General features: G+C 44.1%; 1 protein-coding gene and 1 long non-coding RNA gene across 2 annotated transcripts; both read right to left on the bottom strand.

Annotated features, from left to right (window-relative positions):
- Positions 1 to 1,991: 1,991 nt before the first annotated feature.
- Positions 1,992 to 17,788, bottom strand: LOC120302793. The gene is made up of 3 exons (XR_005555216.1): positions 17,594 to 17,788; positions 3,736 to 3,891; positions 1,992 to 2,724 (listed from the first exon to the last, which is right to left on the bottom strand). It is a non-coding gene; the product is annotated as an uncharacterized LOC120302793 (long non-coding RNA).
- SKIDA1 (SKI/DACH domain containing 1) lies at positions 12,020 to 16,954 on the bottom strand. The gene has a single exon (XM_039331728.1). The coding sequence runs from the start codon at positions 16,035 to 16,037 to the stop codon at positions 13,458 to 13,460; it is 2,580 nt and encodes an 859-aa protein (XP_039187662.1). The 5' UTR covers positions 16,038 to 16,954; the 3' UTR covers positions 12,020 to 13,457.
- Positions 17,789 to 18,833: the final 1,045 nt, after the last annotated feature.

Genomic DNA, 18,833 nt, shown 5'->3' with positions numbered 1-18,833 from the left:
AAGTTATTCTCGGATTAGGAAAAAGAAGTTCCTCCAAGACCCCCCTTCTCAGGGATCCCTCCATCGGCCTTCCTGAGGATCCAAGCTACTACAGCACCCCCACCCCTGCAGCACTCAGAGGGAGCTGCCCAGTCCGCTGGACTCAGAAGCAGCTGTTTGGCCCCAGCCAGAACAAAGGGTGAGCCCTGTAGGAGAAAACTAGCAGAAGAAAAGAAAGCCTGCAATGATTCCCTTTCCTTAGGGGTGGAAACGGGGGGGGGGGCAAGTTCCAGCAAGTACAGTGGTCCCTCCAGCATCTGCCTTTCTAAGCACAAAGCCAGCCACTTCTTCACCCTCTAGAAACAGAGGCCCAGATCTGGGGTGGAGTGAGGCCTACCAGCAAATCCCTCCACCTCCTGCATGGGAAGACTCGAAGTAGTCCCAGGCAAAGAGGGGTCGGCAGGATCTCGCTGGGAACAGGGGATCTGTGAAGAAAGTCAGGTTGGGATCTTGCCCCCCACCTTCCATGTATAGACACTGATCATTACAAAATATTGAATTTGCCTCAGCAAGGGCTTCCTTCTTTCTTTCCCCACTCAAACCCCCACTCACCCACCCACCCACCCATCTAGCTTTTTCCAAGATCTGCTGGCAAGGGGACAGCCCAGGAAAAAAGTCCTAGTACATGTCTTCTCTCGAAAGTAAGCACTTTGGGTTTGCCTTCAGGTCAACCTGAATCTTAAACCCTCCTTTCCAAGCCCAAAACTTTTGCAGAAGATCCTTAGATATGGAAGGGAACACCCTCTTGCTGTAAACCAGATAGATTTTCAAAGTATTCCGACAAGATCCCACCGAAACCCAGAGGATTCAGCTCCAAGAAAATTCCTTTGGAGTTTTACAGAAACATATAGCTCTTTCCCCCCTTCACTTTGGTTGTAAGGATGATTACTTTATAATTATGTCCCAGGACATGTAATCAACTACTATTTTTTACAGGTTCATCTCTTTCTTTCTACTTAACTTTAACTTTATTTTTTTTAAATGCAGATGAACACATTCGCCAAGATTAAAAGTACTTCCTTCCTAACTAATTTTGACGATTTGGGGGAAAATGGCCATCTTGTCCCCCCCACAATTGTTCAAGGATTTAAATACAAAGTGGACGAATCAAAAGTATTACTTAGCATTTAAAATGAATAGATATAATTGTTATATCTGGGTGTTCCTGTTTAGTGACATTAGTGGAAGAAAAAGAAATAAATAGGCAATAGAGAAACCATTAAAATGGTTGGTGATAGAGAGCAAAATTAATAGCCTTTTCCACCTCCTAAGTGTCTATAAAAGGTTCTGTGAGCCATGGATTGCCCTATCAAAAAAACATGCTAGATTTTAAGCATAGCTTAATTTTAAAATGGTAATTTCAACATTTTAATGCAGTTGCTTACTTTTTGTAGGAAAATGCTCTTTTCATTTGGAAAAATTCGGCAGCAGAGGTCTCTGGGGTTTTTTTGAGGAAAAGTGAAGGGATTCAGTAAAATTCAATTTATTTTCCTAGTATTCAAAAAAAGTGATTATTTTTCAGGTGATCTGCACCAACAAGATTAATGATCACGATTTCATTTGAAAATCCGGGGCATCCCAAGCAAGGAATTTATGACACATACACCCCCCCCTCCTCCTTTGGTGATCCCTATTCCCACCCTTCTCTTTATTGGAATGGCGATTGCTGCATCATCCTGCTTAGCCTTGTTGTGCAGAAGGAACATAGAAAAGACCTGGGACTGTGGGTCTGTTGTCCTCCCCAAATTCCCTTCTTAAATCTTGCAATAAAAGCTACCCACAATTATGACATAGATACATAAATCGACCATTCTGAGACACATAATTCAATCTGTTCCAGATGATATTTGGTGATCTCTGGAGTTGCAATTTGTAAAATTCAAAAAGCTTCCTGATGGCTTTTGCTTGAGATGGTTTTTATAAAAATACAATCGAGAGACAACAGGAGGACATCAATTTATTAGGAAGACGCTAGGAAGACTTTAAAAACATCTCTGGAAAACCACAAGCCTGGAGCTGGCAGCTCTATTCATCTGTTTACACCTCGTCTTTTGCACAACAGAACCAGTCTCCCAGGGTATCGATCCGCCATAGAAATTTCACAATGGCTAGATATTCCGATTGCAACCGTAGGTGTACAGATAGGTGGAACTGGATAAAGCCTGGGAACCAACCGCCTCTCACAGCCTAAACAGCAGCCCTTACCTTCCTTTTATTCAACCGTTGCTATGCAGGAAATGTGCCCGAGGATGAGGAGCCAAAACAGCAGCAGAGTGCTTCAACTCTGTGGATTCCCCCCCCCCCCAGGTTTTCTAGTCACTTTTTCTTGAACCATATAATTTTTTTTTGGCTTTGTGCATCTTTCTAAAGTAACCTATCTGAGAGCCAGAGAGCAGGAGGAATCTAGCTTGCCCCCCCACCACCACCACCACACACATAAACACACACAAACACAGAGATATCTCTTCAGTCAAGCCAGGCTTGGTATCCAATCCCTTGTGTAGGAAGTCCCCTCAAAGCCACCAGCCAAACTGGAAAGTCAATGATGCTGATTTCTTAAGTCATGAGAGCAGCCTGGTTTTCACCCAGCCCCACCAGAAGCCACCTTCTCTCTTGTCTTCGCTGGAGGAGAGCACTTTCACAAGAGATTCTTTCAGTGTGAGGAAGTTTCTCATTTAATTGCTCCTGAAAATGGGAGGGGAGAGAGAATAAGGAGTTAGGTGAACATAAGAAGTAGGTGTAGCATTGCAGAGAAGTACATATGTCTTTCCCCAGTGTATATAGATACATTATATTGGCATAAATACAGGAAAGAGTATGGTGTTACCTTGGGACTGTCTTAACTTTTTGGTCCATCTTATCAGATATATAATTTACTGGTTGTTTGAGTGATAATTCATGAAGCTATCTTAAAGATCCAACAATATTCCATTTGTTCTTGGCTACACTGAGATAATAGAACAATCCCAATGAAAAGACATCAATTACAGAATCTAGCAAAATATAGACTGATGAATTCTATTGTGATGTTTCCCCCCTTGCTATCTTATTTTATTTTATAGTAACTTTTATTACTGTAACTTGAATTTGTAATTTTATTACACTTTTCAGAATACTCAAGGATTGGTCAGGCATGTAAACCCCAGCAATTAAGGAAGTAAATAAATAATTAGAGGAGAAAAACAGCCAACTGCTTACAAATACTGATCATTTCAATATTGTTTAATATTACACAATACTTTCCCCATGGGCCAGGTGTAATTCAGAAGAAATGTTGCTGAAAATGTATGTATTATTTAATTCCCCCAAACCTACAATTTCCAGTAGAAGTCACATTTAAAAATCCTGATTATCTTTTCCTTGAAAATTTCTTCCATCCTAATCAAGGAATTCAAGATACAGGGAGGGATTTTCATTTTGATCAGGATTAAGAGCAAAGTAAAGCAAAGACCTGTCCAGTCAAATGTCCTGCAAGAAGTAAGACAAAGGGGCATTTCAGGCCAGCCTCTAAATTGGCTTGTTAAGCAACCAGGCTGGACTGAGGAACTCTTTTCTAGATCAAATTCTAATCTAGTTGGTTTCCTCAAGCCTTTGACTGAAAGTGCATTTGTGTAGCTATTAGGCCCCAACTGATTCCCTCAAGAAGATGAAATAGATTCTAGGGTGGCTTGTGTTGGTTCATCATATGGAGATTACCTGTCCCCAATATATGCTGAAGTACAGTTCCCTTTCAGCAGGGCAACAACAGGGTTGTGCCAAGAGATCACTGATTGGTCTTCCAGGAGGAAAAATTAGTTGTGCTTCTTCAAAAGACAGTTAAAGCTTTTTCTAAGATCTATATTGAGTTCTTATCTGAAAAAAAAAATACACATATTTTATCCCAGTGACTGAGAGAATGAAAAACTCATAAGATGCTTTTCCACCAAGTACCTCCAAGAACCTTTGAGCCAATGCCCACTTCCTTTTGGGATCTTAGCTTTTCTGCTTCAAGAATCCATCATGCTCATATCTCTCAGATGGATATGGTGGGAGGTGCTAAGTCCCAAGCTGCCCAAGTCCCCTCTCTCCCCCTTTGTCAGCTTTACCACACATTCTATTTTTTTCTGAGGAAGAAACAAAGTTAAAAATGGATACTTATTCTAAAGAAGTCAAGGTGCAGGTTCAAAAATTTAGAACAGGTTGGATACCATTGGTTACTTGATACTAGGATGTATAAAGCCTTTATATAGTCAATTTTTTTCTGTCCTTTAGTAAATCCTTTAGTGAAACAATTATGTACAATATAAAAACTTGCCCTTGTGCTAAAATACATCACAACCCTTTTTAATACCTTGATCTGAGAATTTCCAAAGTTTGAGCTTTTAATTTTCAGGTATTTGAACTGCATTTCCGAATTATATAACCTAGCCTGAAGCCATATAAATTCTTCTTTCTTTCTTTCTTTCTTTCTTTCTTTCTTTCTTTCTTTCTTTCTTTCTTTCTTTCTTTCTTTCTTTCTTTCTCTCTCTTCATTCACTCTCACACATCTACATTTACCTAGAAACAATGCCTGCTGCTTTCACTGGACTTTCTGCCTAAGAAAAAGCTCCTGGGATTAAGGGTTATAGGAAACATAGGAAGACAGAAGATTCCCGACAATCCTAGAATTCTCTCGATTTTTCTCATTATGCATGCGAGGTGATCTAGCCTAGAGAGGCAACACATATATTTCATCTAGACTGCAAAATAAATATATAAATATTTGCCTGATTTATCTTAATCTTGAACACTTTTTGCATCACTTAATCCGTAAAACTGCAAAAAGGAATCTCTCCGATTGGCTCCAGCATGCTGTGAATCGGCAGAACCAGATCAAACTTCTCAGATTTAGAGAGATGCTGCAGCCTTGCATGGATCCTTCTTTGGGATGGAGATTTTAAAAGAGAAGCCCAGTGTCGTTTTCTCCCCGTTTGCTTGGACACAAAGCAATGGTGGGGGTGGGGGTGGGGGTGGGCAGGACGAAGGAGATCGTTGTTTGAAATGCAAAAGGAAGCAGGGAGAGAGGGGAAATGTGAACTGACCCGAGCGATCGTTTAAATGGGATGGTTTATATCAACGTATCTCTCAGGCTTACTCCTCAAGTAGAGTTTGGATTGTTATTTAGAATGTATTTTTAATGATGAAAAATCAAACAGAATTTGATAGAAACATCCCTTTTTTGCGAGGAAGAAATGGGAAATTAAGCATAGAAGAGGAGAGGGGAAATTGTAAATGCTGAGTCTTTCCATGATTTCTGAGGAAAGGAGTGTGCTCACATAACTCACGCTCGGATCATAAAGTGCTTTAAAGAGAAAGCCCTGTGGAGTTTAGCGCCCGGGCAATGACTAACTGCGATGGAAGAGTAAATAAATAAAGCTAAGTGGTAGCTGTTAACTATATTTCCTTCCGTTTTTTTGTTGGGCTTTGTTTTCGTGAAATCTGGGAATGTCTCCTAGGCCCAACGCTTAAGCTCGGAGGGGAAACAAGAAGCAGCTCCGAAGCGAGTCTCTTGCGGGCCTGCATGTTATTAGCCTCTTTCGAACCAGAGAACTACGGGGGGGGGACCCCCAAAGAAAGTGCCTACTCGCTTATACTCAAGTCTCGGCTCCGGTATTTCCATTGCATCAAAAGTGCTGTTTATAATATACAGACACACGTGCGCCGAGAATCTGGTATGTGATGTCGCCGCTCAGCTGCCGCTGCGCCAAACCAACTGCTCTTTCATTTTCCTTTGAAAACCAGAGAGAGTGAAAAGCTCTCGCTTTAGCAGCCTCGCCGGGTCTATCCTCGCCCGATCTCGTTAAAACTGTCGCTTTGGCCAGCGCTTGCCTGCAATCCGAGTCCAAATCCTACACTCATGGGATCTTCCCCCCCAAATAAAAAGCCCTTTGAATTTTTAAAAACAAATATAAACGACATATCAATGATTTAAAAAGATCAATAGAAACAACTGAATACTGAATCTACACAATCACTCCCCATCATGTCACATAATGTGTTTATTTTTTTTCTCTTTGAAGATAGAGCTCAGTTTTTCAGTCCCCAAAGATGTTTGCTAAGAATTGTGTTTATCTGCTTGATGGGCATTTGTTTCATAAATGAAAGAAATCGGTGCATTTTTGCCCTTTCTCCTATATCTTTCTTCCCTTCCTCTTTAAAAGTGAGTTAACCTTTCTCTTTTAAGAAAAAGAAAACTGAACTTCGGAAAAGGCTGCCACAAGCTGTAATCTTTATTAATCAACATTTCTAGAGCTGGGGATTTGGAATATATTTGAAGTGCAAGAAAACCCAAGCAGAATGTGGGATTGCTTTTGCAACAGTCAGCCTCCATTTCCCAAGGACATTTCCTGTATCAACCCACCGGCATTGGCTTCCAAGTTTCCTCTGCTCCCTTTATCTTATACAATGAGGAGGAGGCCCAGGGAATCTTTAGATTTCGAGGCAACTTCCCTCAAAGTAAAATGTGTGTGTGGTGTGTGTAAAATGGTGTGATAGCATTAGTCACATAGGAAATACTTGGCCCTGCTTTGTGAGTAAATGTGGAAATACATCTTGGCTTAAAAGAATTGCTGCCATCTCAAAATGTCTTCTGCTGTAAAGATTACAAGAGCAGATGTTCCTGTATCTTTTCTAGGAAGTCAAGGAAGAGCCAGAAAGAGTTGGGGAATTGGAAATAATATATGCCCCCAGCATTTATGTGTGCATCTGTGTATGTGTACATATATACATGTGTCAGATTCTAATCCTGCCTATAAGCATTGGAGGTGGGGTGAAGCACCTTGGAGGAAGGAGCAATAAAGAAAGGTCCCTGTTACCTCCTTTCGGCCATGACCGATCCCTGCCTCAGCTCTTTAAAACAGGCAGCCATTTACTGCCCCTTATTGCCCCACTGGCCAGGTTAGCTCATAAAGCTATTCACATGCCACAATGGAGATTTTCTCAACAATTAACAAGAAACAACATAATAAAGCCATTGACAAAGGCCTGGGTATTTACTAGAAATTAGGCACTCTTTAAGAGACTAGTGCGTAATTTCACACACTTTACAGCTCCTCAACACATTTTCCAACGGAGTAAACAACCTGGGTGAGGTTTTGCGGTTTTTGGCCTGGCTCTGTGACCGCCACCTTCAGGAATTATTATTTTTTCCTTCCCCAATCTCCACCCCCCTCCCAATTCACCCCCCCACTCCCCCTACCCCCCCACCCTGCCATCATTAAACTCATTTTAAATTGCGGAATGGCTAAGGAGAGATTATGACCTCTAAACAATAAAAAGACACCAGACTGATCCCTGGCATCTGATGGCCATCCCAGGGCTTTTGCGTTTCTCAGGGCAGAGCTGATAGGGCTAAAGCCAGCTGGGCTAAGGCGTCCTTTGACCTGTGAGCCTGGTCCCCAATCCAGGACCTAGCCAGACTTGCAGGATTTCCTCCCCCCCCCCCAAGAAAGGGCTCAGAGCCAGAAAAGAGGTCCCAGGCCCGTTTTGCTCACAAAGGCTGAGGCCAAAGGTTGCCAGACAGTTGCCCTGCCTCTCCCTAAACTGTCCCCCCCCCTTTTTTTTTGGAATGGCCTCTTTGGGACATCCTGGGCTTTCGGCCAGGAGAAGACCCTCCATTTTGAGCCTCTTGGTGCTCTGCCTCTGGCCTGGAAGAAGTACAAGGGCAGGGGAGGCTCAGGAAGGCCAGGTCTTGCAGGGAAACTGGAAAGCTTGAGGGGCCGCGGCGGCAGCACTGAGGACGGAGACAAAAGGAGAGGGGTTTGCGGGAAACAGGCGAATGAGCCGGAGCCCAAGCAAGACGAGGCCTCCAAGGCGTCGCTTAGGCCTTCCCCTCTGGCCTATGAAAGGCCACCTTGAAGTGGGTCTCTGGACGACTCCTCCAAGAGGCCCTTCCGCTTCGCCTAATGAGCTGGTAACACATTCAGACCGAGGGAGAAAGAAAAGGGGAAGAGAAAGGCCGGAGACACAAGGAGAGGCCAGCCGGGGCAAAGAAACGGCGCGAGGTCCTTTTTCAAAGCAGGCAAGATGGCGACGCCGCGGCTGGTAAACGGGTAGCCTCTTCTCGCTCGTCCCACCACCTCTACCCTTCCCAACTCCTGAGACGCACGAAGGGGCCCTGCCCGTAGTGAAGCCGCGGAGTGGGGAGACCCATTTCTTGTTCCTTCCTGGCTCGGAAATCGACTGTGGGACTGTTTCTGAGTTGCCCGTCTCCCCCAATTCGTGGGCAATTCTACCGGCTCTCAACCCTTGCCCTCTCCTGTTTACAAACACAGCTGTTGCCGTAACTTCGCAATGCACCCTAAAGCCACCAGCAGAGAGAGAAGGTGCAGGAAAAGGAAGGGGGAGGAGGGGGAGGTGATCTCGGCATCTGGAAAGGACGGAGCGCCTTGTTTTTGAAACTGTCAATTCTCTCAACCCCTATTGTGAGAGCTTCATGCAAAACATCTCGGCCCTTTTAACGTTGGGCCTTGTGAGGCTGCCTCGGTTGAAAAGGAAAGGGAGAGGAGAGGAGGGGGAAGAAGGAGGGCAAGGCAAATAATTATATCAGAATAGACACGCACAGAAATTACAACATATCCTGCAATGTGCGTGCATGCACACATACAAACACTTTAGTGGGATTTGAATCTAGAGGAAATGTATTTAGTCAATTCAGGGACATATGCAATCTTTGTCTCAGTTAAAATTAAGAAAGCCAGCTGTTTTGTTCCTTAAACATCCCAACTCCATATGAATGGTTGTTGTATTTTTTTTCAAAGCTGATCTATGGAATTTCTAGAAAAATATTTTACCAATATTTGATGATTATAAAAGCAATTGAGTTAGGTAAAATCCTGCCTTTTGTCATGCTGCTATGGGAAGGGGAAAGCCTCTACAGTATCTGAAATGAAATTTTCTGCCACCCAAATGGAGATACAGTTGAATTGTGAACTTTTCTTTATCTTTCCCCTCTTTCTTTTTTTAACACAAGTGTCTTAACTGTAAAAAACCACAGTAAGCAAGAGCTTCCTGTCTTGTATCTGTGTTTCCCAAAGGCCACTTTTGATCTTAACTCTAAGCATACTCATGTGTAAAATGAAGATATGATTTCAAGTTTCTTCTTACACAAATCTAAATATTTTGGCAATAATAGCATAATCTGTGGGGTCGGCAGTGAATATACACCCCCCCCAATTTTGCCATTATTGCCAAAATACTATTTTTTTTTTGTTAAAAGAGGACACACAGGAAAACATTTGCAAAAATACATAAAGAGCAGTTTTCCATAAATCAGACATGTTTTTCTTTTTTTACTTCCCAATAGTGTTTAAAATAAACAGATTTATTTTGTTTTTCATGTATTAAAATAATTTTGCCTCTTCAGTTAAAAAATGATTGAATTTCTAGAGGCTATCTCCTTTTTCAAACCAGGAGTTGATAGCAAATGCCTGAAAATCAGTTTCACATCCATTCCCTTCGAATGCTGGATGGATAAAGTCCTATTTTTTCTTTGTGTTGAAGAGTGAGGATATCATTTCTTAATTACCTGGCATGGGAAGAATTTATCTGGCATAGGCTTCCAAGGTGAAGCTCAGAGTACCTGTTAGGATACTATTTTTATCAGTTTGGTTTAGCCCCAAGGATTGTGTGTGTATTCCTGCTTATGAATAAGGGCGGAGGGGGGTTCTGGTGGGTATATTTGCACGTGGCAGTATTAAAATAAGAACATTTTACTACATTCAAGCCTTGTTGAAAAATGAAGAATGCCTTCTATGAATGCTAAGGTCTCAGTTTCTGGGGGAGGACAGGCAGACATTCCTCAGGTCATTAATTTGGGATGCACTCTATAAAATTCTCTGCTCCAAAGCAGACTAACAGAAGACCAGGGGATTTCTCTGCAGCAAGATAGGGAGGGTGTGGCTTTATGTTTTCCTCAGCATTCTTAATAGGACAAGAATCTCTTGGACCCACAGGAATTGTTAGAATAAATACACAGAAAAGCATCCAACTGGACTTAGGACCTCTCTTTTTCTCCTTACATTTATGTGTTTTGTTGTTGTTGTTGTTGTTGTTTTAAAAAGATGACTCCTTACATTTGTTTTTTTAAAAAGCTGACTCTTTTTTTCTCTTAAAACCAGGGCTTTAAAAAAATCCCCAAAATAAGCACAGAAGCAATTTCCCCCTAGACTCCCATCATCCAATATATGATTTAGTAGTTGAAGTGATCAGATGGATCAATACTTTTGAACCAAGGCTATAAAAATCATCAGTTAAAATAATATATAGTGAAGAATTATTTCAGCATTTGAGGTTTTCCTATGTACTTGTATTTACCAGCCACTGACACCAGTGGACAAAAAAGGAAAAAATGCATAGATATATAGAAAGCAATAAAGAGGGAGGGGGGTTGTCAGAAACTTAAAAGGCCTTGACTACAGATTTGGAAGTAAATGACCTCTCTAGAATTTGGAAAGATTCAAGAGTGGGTGGTTTTTGTAGAGATTTTTTTTTTTTTTTACTGAGCCATCAGTCCATTGGAAAAGGCAGCCTGAAAAGCTTAAGAGTTCTTTATCTTGCAACCTTTCAAAGCTATAACCAGCAAATTAACCTTGAAAACCCTAAAGTGATATTATAACAACAGACCAATTTTAGTCTTATTTTATTTTTAAGAATTTATTTTCACATTTGAAAGTTAATCTAGTCCAATCTGGTGGAGTGGTTAAGACGCTGGCCCAGAAACCCAAGTCTGTGAGTTTTAATCTCACCTTAGGTATGAAAGCCAACTGGGTGATTTTGGTCTTTCTCAGCCCAACTCCCTTACAGGGTGATTGTTAAGGAGAAAATAGGAGAAAGGAAGGAGTATTCACTGTCTTGAATTATTTATAAATAATAAAGGCAGGGCAAAAACATTTTAAAAAACCAATGTGGTTTTTAATGCAGAAACCAAAGAAGGATCTTTCCATTTGTGAAAGCATTGCCTAGTGGGGAAAGCCTGTGTGAATTTGTCTGGATGAAGGGATGACTGGTCTTACTATATGTCCTTTGGCAGGTATCTCTTCCCAAAGGAGTGAAAGGCCTTTTGCAAATCACTTAGGGGTTGCTGGAAAAACCAAAAGAAGAAAAGGAGGGATGTTCCAAGCCAAAAGACATTAATTCATTCACTCAGGATTGGATGACACACATTTAGATACACATACATCCAGGGTAAATTTCTGCCAGAACATTTCATTTGCATTCTCTCCTCTTTTTGAAAGCATCATATTTTAACAAAGGGATTAAAACACATAATGTAGGCCTGTAAATTAGAAAGAGGGAGCCTGATTATGCAAGAAGGTGAAGATATTTCTAAATATATTTGGCTCTTGCACATAATTTACAGAAAGAAAAAGACATTTATCTTCCTATCTGGGTCTGTATGAGATAGAGAAGAAATTAGCTCAGTCTTTTTGCAATATATAGAAGTAAAGAAGGGAAATATCACCTAGGGCAGGAATGTCAACATTATAAATAATTTCCATAAGAAAAGTTGACTCAGATGCTCAGGATAAACAATGGTTTGTTGCTTTTGTTGTTGTTTTGAAACTGAAGATGTATTCTCTTAGGACTGCCTCTTAAATGATATCCTTGAGCATTTTAATTTTAAATAATGATGCTCTCAAAATCTGAGGAAAGAAAAATAATCCAGCATAAAGAAGCAAATCTAAAGTGCTGATTCAACAGCTTTCAGGGGGATGTAACTAACATTGTAAAAGTTCCTTTCTTATCCCACAGTTATAACATTTGAAACATTTCCATCACAGTTTTATAGGAACAATTAATATCTAGAAGTATCTGTACTTCCAACCAAAGCTTTACATTCTTCTCATGCACCCACTTCACAAAAGAGTAAAAACAAAGATAATCCTGCAAGAAATATATAGACATTTTCTTTTTTAAAACAGTGTTTTATTTGAAAATAAAGCTAAAGCATGCTTTTTCAAGAGTGCAAATTTCCATCATTTTGATTTACTGTTTCCATTATCACAACATCTAGAAGTCCGCTTGCTTCAATTATGACAAATTTTAAGTGCAAATATAGACAATTGCCTCTGATTGTCATGTGCAGTAAAAATGATCTTGCTACAAAGATAGGATGGTTGGGAAAACTGAAATTTCCAGGTATGTAAGAAAACAGTGTCACATCCTGGTTTCAGACACCTGAGTTTGGGTAATCACAGCAGCTACTGAAAGTAAGGAATTTGGGGCTTCTGTTGAATTTAAACATGGGGGCAAGGGTGATTGCATTTCCTGCAATGGAAATCTGAAAAAAAAAATAGTATTCTGATTTTTCTCAATCTGAGAGAGACACAGTTATAGATGCTCCTTCATCTTTTCAATAAAACATGCTTAAGATTGTACTCCATCCCAATCCTAATTCTTCTACGACTGCAGTCTTTATCAATCAGTCAGGGGCTGGGGCTAGGAAGCTTGCAGTCTGATCTGTGATACAGCAGAGTCAATGCTGTAATCAAGATATGATATGTGGACATTCTGAACAATTTATTATGGGATGGGATAGAATGCTCCCTTATTTAAAACTGGCTGGTCCTGGACATTTTATTTTTAATTTTAACAAGAATCCAACTAAATTTAACTGCTTCTATTGATTTTCAGCTGTGAAAGAAACAATTGTCCCAGCAATGATCTAGAAACATACACTCTATGCTAAATGTAGGCATGTTAGTTATTTTGATAGAAAGGAGATGAGGTGGAGATTAAGAGGTGGGAAAATACTTAGAAGTTAAGAAGAAGCGCGCACCCCCCCTCCCCACAACTGAATGATAAAGTCCCTGTGCAACTTCTTGCTGAAGAAAGTTGAATAGAATTGTACAGACTTCAATGTTCCAGATCTAGTGCATTACATATTAATGGCTCATTCAAACAATCTTTCAACTAAACCCAAACCCCAAACATTTACTTGTTACAGTTGAATTGAGGTACCAGGTGCATTATTAACAATCTGAGACAGTAAAGTGTTTCAGTTTGAGAGAGTCCACTGAGGTGTTTGTTTGCTTGTTTTTAATTAACTTGAGACTTTTGCTTGAAGTAGTCTGTGGAATGTTAGATCTCTCTCCCTTCATGCATGCTATTACCCTCTTTCCCCATGATCTGTTTTCATGGCAAAAAAAGTAATCCAATTTTTGTTGCTGTATTCCACCCAGTGACTGGGAGGGACAAACTAGAACTCCAAAAATAAAAATGCAAGCAGATGCGATAGAAGAAAAACCAGAGTAGCTACCCTCAACTGTAGTGAAAAGAAGGTGTTGGGAAAGGGGGAGAATCAAAATATTAGTTATTACTATTATTATTAAGATGAATTCAGAAACTCAAGCCATCCTCACATCAACCATAAAAGTAGAATTCCCATCCAAGCTCTGTCATTAGTTCAATTTCCTGAACTTGTGGCTGGGTGGAAGAGGTATTGGTGACCCACCCAGCTGCCATTTCCAGATAGGATGGGCCTTAGGTGGTGGTTGGGCACTCTTGGCAGTGCTTAAGGTATAGGCTGGTGAGAGATCTCCATCTGGGCCAATCACCAAGGAGGGAGGGCAAGGAAAGTTGCCCATGAAACTGAATGGCCTCTTGAGGGTAGAGGTAACATTGCTGGCCCCCCTCTTGCGTCGGTTAAGAACAGTCAAATCATCCAAGAGGCCTTCCTGTGCCTCTGGGAGTTTCTCTGGAGGTGGCCGGGGGTTGCGTGCTGATTTCAGATTTGGCTTGAGTGGTGCTGGGCTTGGTATGGTGGCTCTTTTGCCCAGGACCAAGGTGCGATAGTTCTTCCTCACCCGGGCTCCAAATTTGTAATCCCCATCTTCAGGTTTGGCAGCAGAAGCAGTGCCTAAAGTGCATGCAGCAAGGGTCCTGCTCAGAGAAGCTGGACACAGAGTGCTCTTGGGAGGGCTAGGAGAGTCCTCCAGGCAGGTAGGGTCTGCCTTGGTTGACAGCAGAAGAGTTCCAGGATTTTGGGTGGGACTGGGCCCTGATGATGACTGGCGGTCTGCCTCTACCTTGGTCTCCTGGTCACTCCCTTCCCATTTCAGAGGAATCTGTACTGGGAGAGCTCCATACTCAGCATTAGCACTGCTGTCCTCAACTTTGATCTGGGCAATGGGCACAAAAGAGAGGGGCTGGACATGGCTTTGGAGATCTGGACTGGCAACAGCAACTCCCTGGCAAGTGGCTGGTCTCCCATTGAGCTGGACATTTCCCGGAAGCTCCTTGGACAGGTAGGTTAGGGCAGCAGTGGTGTTGTTTGCACCAGTTGGAGAAAGAAAAGAAAGGTGAGGGTGAGCAGCAAGGGCAGGCTGGCAGATCTGGCTGTCTCTGAAAAATCTTGCTTGGGGCAAAATGTGGTTTGGCTTTGAGCTAGAAGAGTCACCGCAGGCTAACCAGGGGACCCCAGGCAGGTCAAGAGACTTTACCTCAGGCACGAGTGTGGAATGGTCCTCGCCAGTGAAAAGGGATCTTCCCTGGCCGTCACTGATTCCTTCCGTGGGCTGCTCCAGCAATCTTAAGTATGCGCTGCCGGCAGGATGAGTGGTGCAGTCCAAGCCGAGCTCAGTTTTTGAAAGCCAGCCAGGCGGGTTTCTCCAGTCCTCAGGTTCTTCCGACGCTTCGCATTTGACGAATTGCGCTGGACCAGGGAGCTCCTCGTGGCTAGCAAAATGGGGCGGATGGGGCACGAGGCTAGCTGAAGTCTGGAGGCTGGGCGATTTGCAGAAGCTAGTGCGTCTGAAGCGGATACTCTGGACCGAGACGTGGCTGGAACCGGAGCTAGACTCAGATTCCGAGCTGGTCTCTTCTTCCTCCTCCTCCTCCTCCTCGTCGTCGTCTTCCTCCTCTTCTTGCTCTTCTTCGTCAGAGCTCAGCTCACTGGAATCCGAGGCGCAGCTGCCTTCCTCCTCTTCTTCCTCAGAAGAACCGGAATTGCTGGTGCTGCTCAAGCTGGAGCAGAAGTCGGAGTCGTTGTCTGCTTGATTCGAATAGGAGCTGGATTCCGAGTCGCTACTGTAAGGCTCCGGGAAAGCCGGGGCAGGCTGCGGGGTCAGAAAACCGCGCAGTCCAGGCAGCCTCTCCGCCACGGCGCTCCGAGCCGCTTTGCAAGCTCGGGGCAGAATCACCACACGCCGCCCGCACCCGGCAGAGAAGCGCCTCTCGGTGCTCTTTTTCCGCTTCGTTCTGCAGCCTAGACCCAGCCGTTTGCTTCTAGAGACTGCTGCCGCCGCCGCCGCCGCGAGCTTAGGCTGAGTGGCAATGGCGGCCGAGGAATGGTAGTAGTAATGAGGATGCTTGGAGCAGAGCAGGCTCCGAAAACAAGCGGGTTCTGTGGCCAGGGAAACATAATCCTGGCCAAGCTGGGCCGTTTCATAGTTTACAGCCTCATTGCTAGGCGGTCGGGCAAAGCTTGGCAAACTGCGCCCGGCGGATTTGCTCCAAAAATGAGGTAGATCGGAGGCCGGTAGGAAAGCTCCTGCTTGTGCAGCCGCCGCCGCGGCCGCCGCCTTGCGCCAGGCTGCTTTCTTTCTGCTGCTGGCTTGGCTTGTAGTCCCTTCTTTCAAGCTCAGGCAAAGTTTGCCGCCGCCTTTCCAAAAAGCTGCGTAGGGGTCGGGGCGCAGGGTCCCCTGGCCCGCCTTGGCGCCTCCCCTACGCTTGGTCCTCAGGACCCGTTCGGTTTTGCACGAGGTATAAAGCGCTTCTACGTCCTCGCGGGAAATAAGGGTGCATTTGGCGGCGTGGAAAGCTATAGAGTTGATGGACTTGAGCTTCCGCAATTCCTCCAGGTCGCATTGGTGCTTTTGGACTTTCAGGTGGTCCATGCGCTTGTGCACCGTCGTGCGCGGGATGTTCTTCAGAAGGTCTGTGAAGACCTGCGAGAGGGGGAACATCTGCTTGCCCCGGATCATCAGGTAGCCCAGGCGTACGCCATCCACCTCTTCGAAACCCGACTTCAAATCTTCCATGGTGCGCCTTAAATTAAGCCTAGCATCTGGGCAGGGGAAGCGGAAAATGGATGGGCGACGGCCCGCCGTGCACCCCACAAGTTGGAACGGCGATCAGCAGCAGGAAGAAAAGGTGCGATGTCGGGCGGGTGGGGCGGCAGAGATAGAGAAAGGGAGAAAAGAAATCCACTCACGAAAAGGCAATTTAAAAAATCCTCAGCCAGATGCTGGATTTGGTCTCAAGGCATCCTACTGAATGGAAAAGAACAAAGCGTGTTATTCCTGATCAAACTTCTGAGGACTACCAAAAAAAAAAAAAAAACCAGAAGCTCAAGGCAGAAAGGAGGAGAAGTGGAAAGAGCCCTGGAGGGTGGAAATAAAAAAATCATGTCCTGGGGAGTGGGAGGGAATATATCAGTTTGGTGGCCCCGGCCTTTCTGGCGACGTAGCTGAGGAGGCAGGCTCACTACCTGTGTCCTTGGGCTGGCGGTTCTTCCCCCTGTCCAGCCCAGGATAAAGGAATGTAAAGCCAGAGGGCTGCTGAAGGAGGCAGAAGAGCCACGCAGCCGTTCTTCCCGCCGCTGCTTTCGCTCCAAATCAAATGACAGAGTGAAGTGAGCTCGTCCGGAGACACCTTCATCAATTAATTCCCCTAAAGCCAGCGCTGATTGGACACTCCTGACAGGTGATGCAATAAAAATTGATATTCCACCCCCTTCGTGCCCCCCTCCCCAATCTTTAGCTAATTAGCATACTCTTAGACTGCCACCTCCCCTCCCAAAGTAAATAATACTGTTAGTATATAAATCTTTCTATTAAACAATCCAGAGGTTCTCAGCCAGCCCAAAGGCAGCTCGACGGCGCTTGGGCATTAAAGGAAGGGGTTGGAATTGGATTACTGACGCCGTTTTAGTTCTCTTTTCTTCTTTTTCTTCCTCTTCTTCTTCCTTCCTCCTCTTCCTCCTTCCCCCTTTCTTCTTCCTCCTTCCTCCCTCTTCCTCCTTCTCTTCCTCCTCCTCTCCTTCTCCCCTTTTCCTTCTCCTCCTCTTCCTCCTTCCTCTTCCTTCTCCTCCCCTTCTCCTCTTCCTCCTCCTTCTCTCCTCCTCCTCCCCCTTTCCTCCTCTTCCTCCTCCTCCTTCTCCCCTCTCCTCCCCTTTTCCTCCTCCTCCTCTTCTTCTTCCTCCTCCTCCTTCTCTTCCTCCTTTTTCTTTTACAAAGCCCACCCGAAAAAATAAATAGCAATTCGAAAGCTTCATTCAGCCATTTAGTATAATTAAAGAGAGGCTGTTTTTCCCACCAAGACATTGCAAGAGTTCTAGGGATGAAAGATGACTGAGGTGTGTGTGTATGTGTGTGTGTATGTATGCCCGAATAGCAGAGTAACCATTTTAAGTAATCATTTTAAAGGAGCGTTTATTTTGCCTAACGAGTCAAAGGAGACTTGCTCGTCTGGCGGGTCCCTCCGCGGGGCGTTAAAGTTTCCCCTTTGTTTTAAGAGCTGGGGCGTATTTGTTGTTATTTGGATTTCGCCTTTCTCCCCACCCACCCCCTCCGACTGAGGGAACGAGCATACTCACGTTCACTAGAGGTGCCTCTTCTTTCCTTCTTCTCGCTCCTCTCTATTTCCCACACATACACACCCCTTTTCGCTCCCCCCCAAGAGCTAAGTTGTTGCTCCCCTGCTAGGATTTCTTTGGGGCAATGAGCTTCTCTACAGCTCCAGCTCCGTCATACTGTAACACTTTTCGATGAAATTCTGCCTGTGATATTGGGGGGAGGGGAAGCAGAAGGGGGAAGAGGAAGGGGGGGAGAGATCAGGACGTGGGCTCACGTCAGACCCGTAACAAAGCAGAGATAAGCTAGAACTGTATCCACTTTCCACAGTTTGCGGGGCGGCTTCCCAAGGTAGAAGCTTTGAGTTTCCGAGTCAGTTCCAGGATTGCCTGAGCGTTGATTGTTTGGCGGGAGGGAGGGAGGGAGGGAGGGAGGGAGGGAGGGAGGGAGGGAGGGAGTGTGTGTGTGTGTGTGTGTGTGTGTAGAAGGGAAAATGGTAACAGCTTCAAGAGAGGTACTTGGAGAAGGAGAAGGAAGATTGTAGTGGGTCAAAAGGATGATTCTACTTTACAGCTTCTAACCGCAACTGCCATTGCAGAACTCCTATACAGGTTCGATTCTGCCTTCCACTCCCAGTGTTGCAATTTCAAGATGTGGGATGCACAACTCCTATGTGGGACAGTGGATTTGCCAGAGAGCAGACTACAGATTGAAGTTGCCTTTCATGCCTCCTTTGTAGCTCCCATTAATGACGTCCAAACATTCAACAACTTGGTCTCATGAAAAACTTGCAGAATTGTCCTAGAGGTGCAGCTTATTCTCCCTACACCACCCAACCAGCAAGGTATCCCCTTTCACATTTTCAAGAGTAAGGACTTGAAGAGTCAGCAAATGCATGAAAAACCAAAGAATAAAATACATTCAATATGAAGGGAACAGCTCTTAGGTGTAGAATCAGGCCAAAGCTGGTCTTCCAATGGAAGTCCAGTCAATGGGCTTCAATCAGAATTCTCCAAAGCTTCAGAAGGGTAGTGAATGGAGGTATCCATTGATTTTAAGCTCTCTTCTTGGCCAGATGCACAAATCAGGCCTCTCATAGCTCAGGGCTAGAGTCAAAATGAAATACATCCCTCCTTTGCAGAAAACCCATGGGGGGGGGGGGAGAGAATAAATCCTGTCTTCTAATTCATGGTTCTGTTCCTCAATCCCTTCCCTTGATATAGACCTGCAGGTACAGGAAAAGGACTTCTTATTATACTGGCA

This window comes from Crotalus tigris, unplaced genomic scaffold, assembly GCF_016545835.1.
Source record: "Crotalus tigris isolate CLP2741 ecotype Arizona unplaced genomic scaffold, ASM1654583v1 scf7180000024437.13266115, whole genome shotgun sequence".
NCBI lineage: Eukaryota > Metazoa > Chordata > Lepidosauria > Squamata > Viperidae > Crotalus > Crotalus tigris.
The sequence above is the reverse complement of the archived record's forward strand: the minus strand, read 5'-3'. Positions and strand labels throughout refer to the sequence as shown.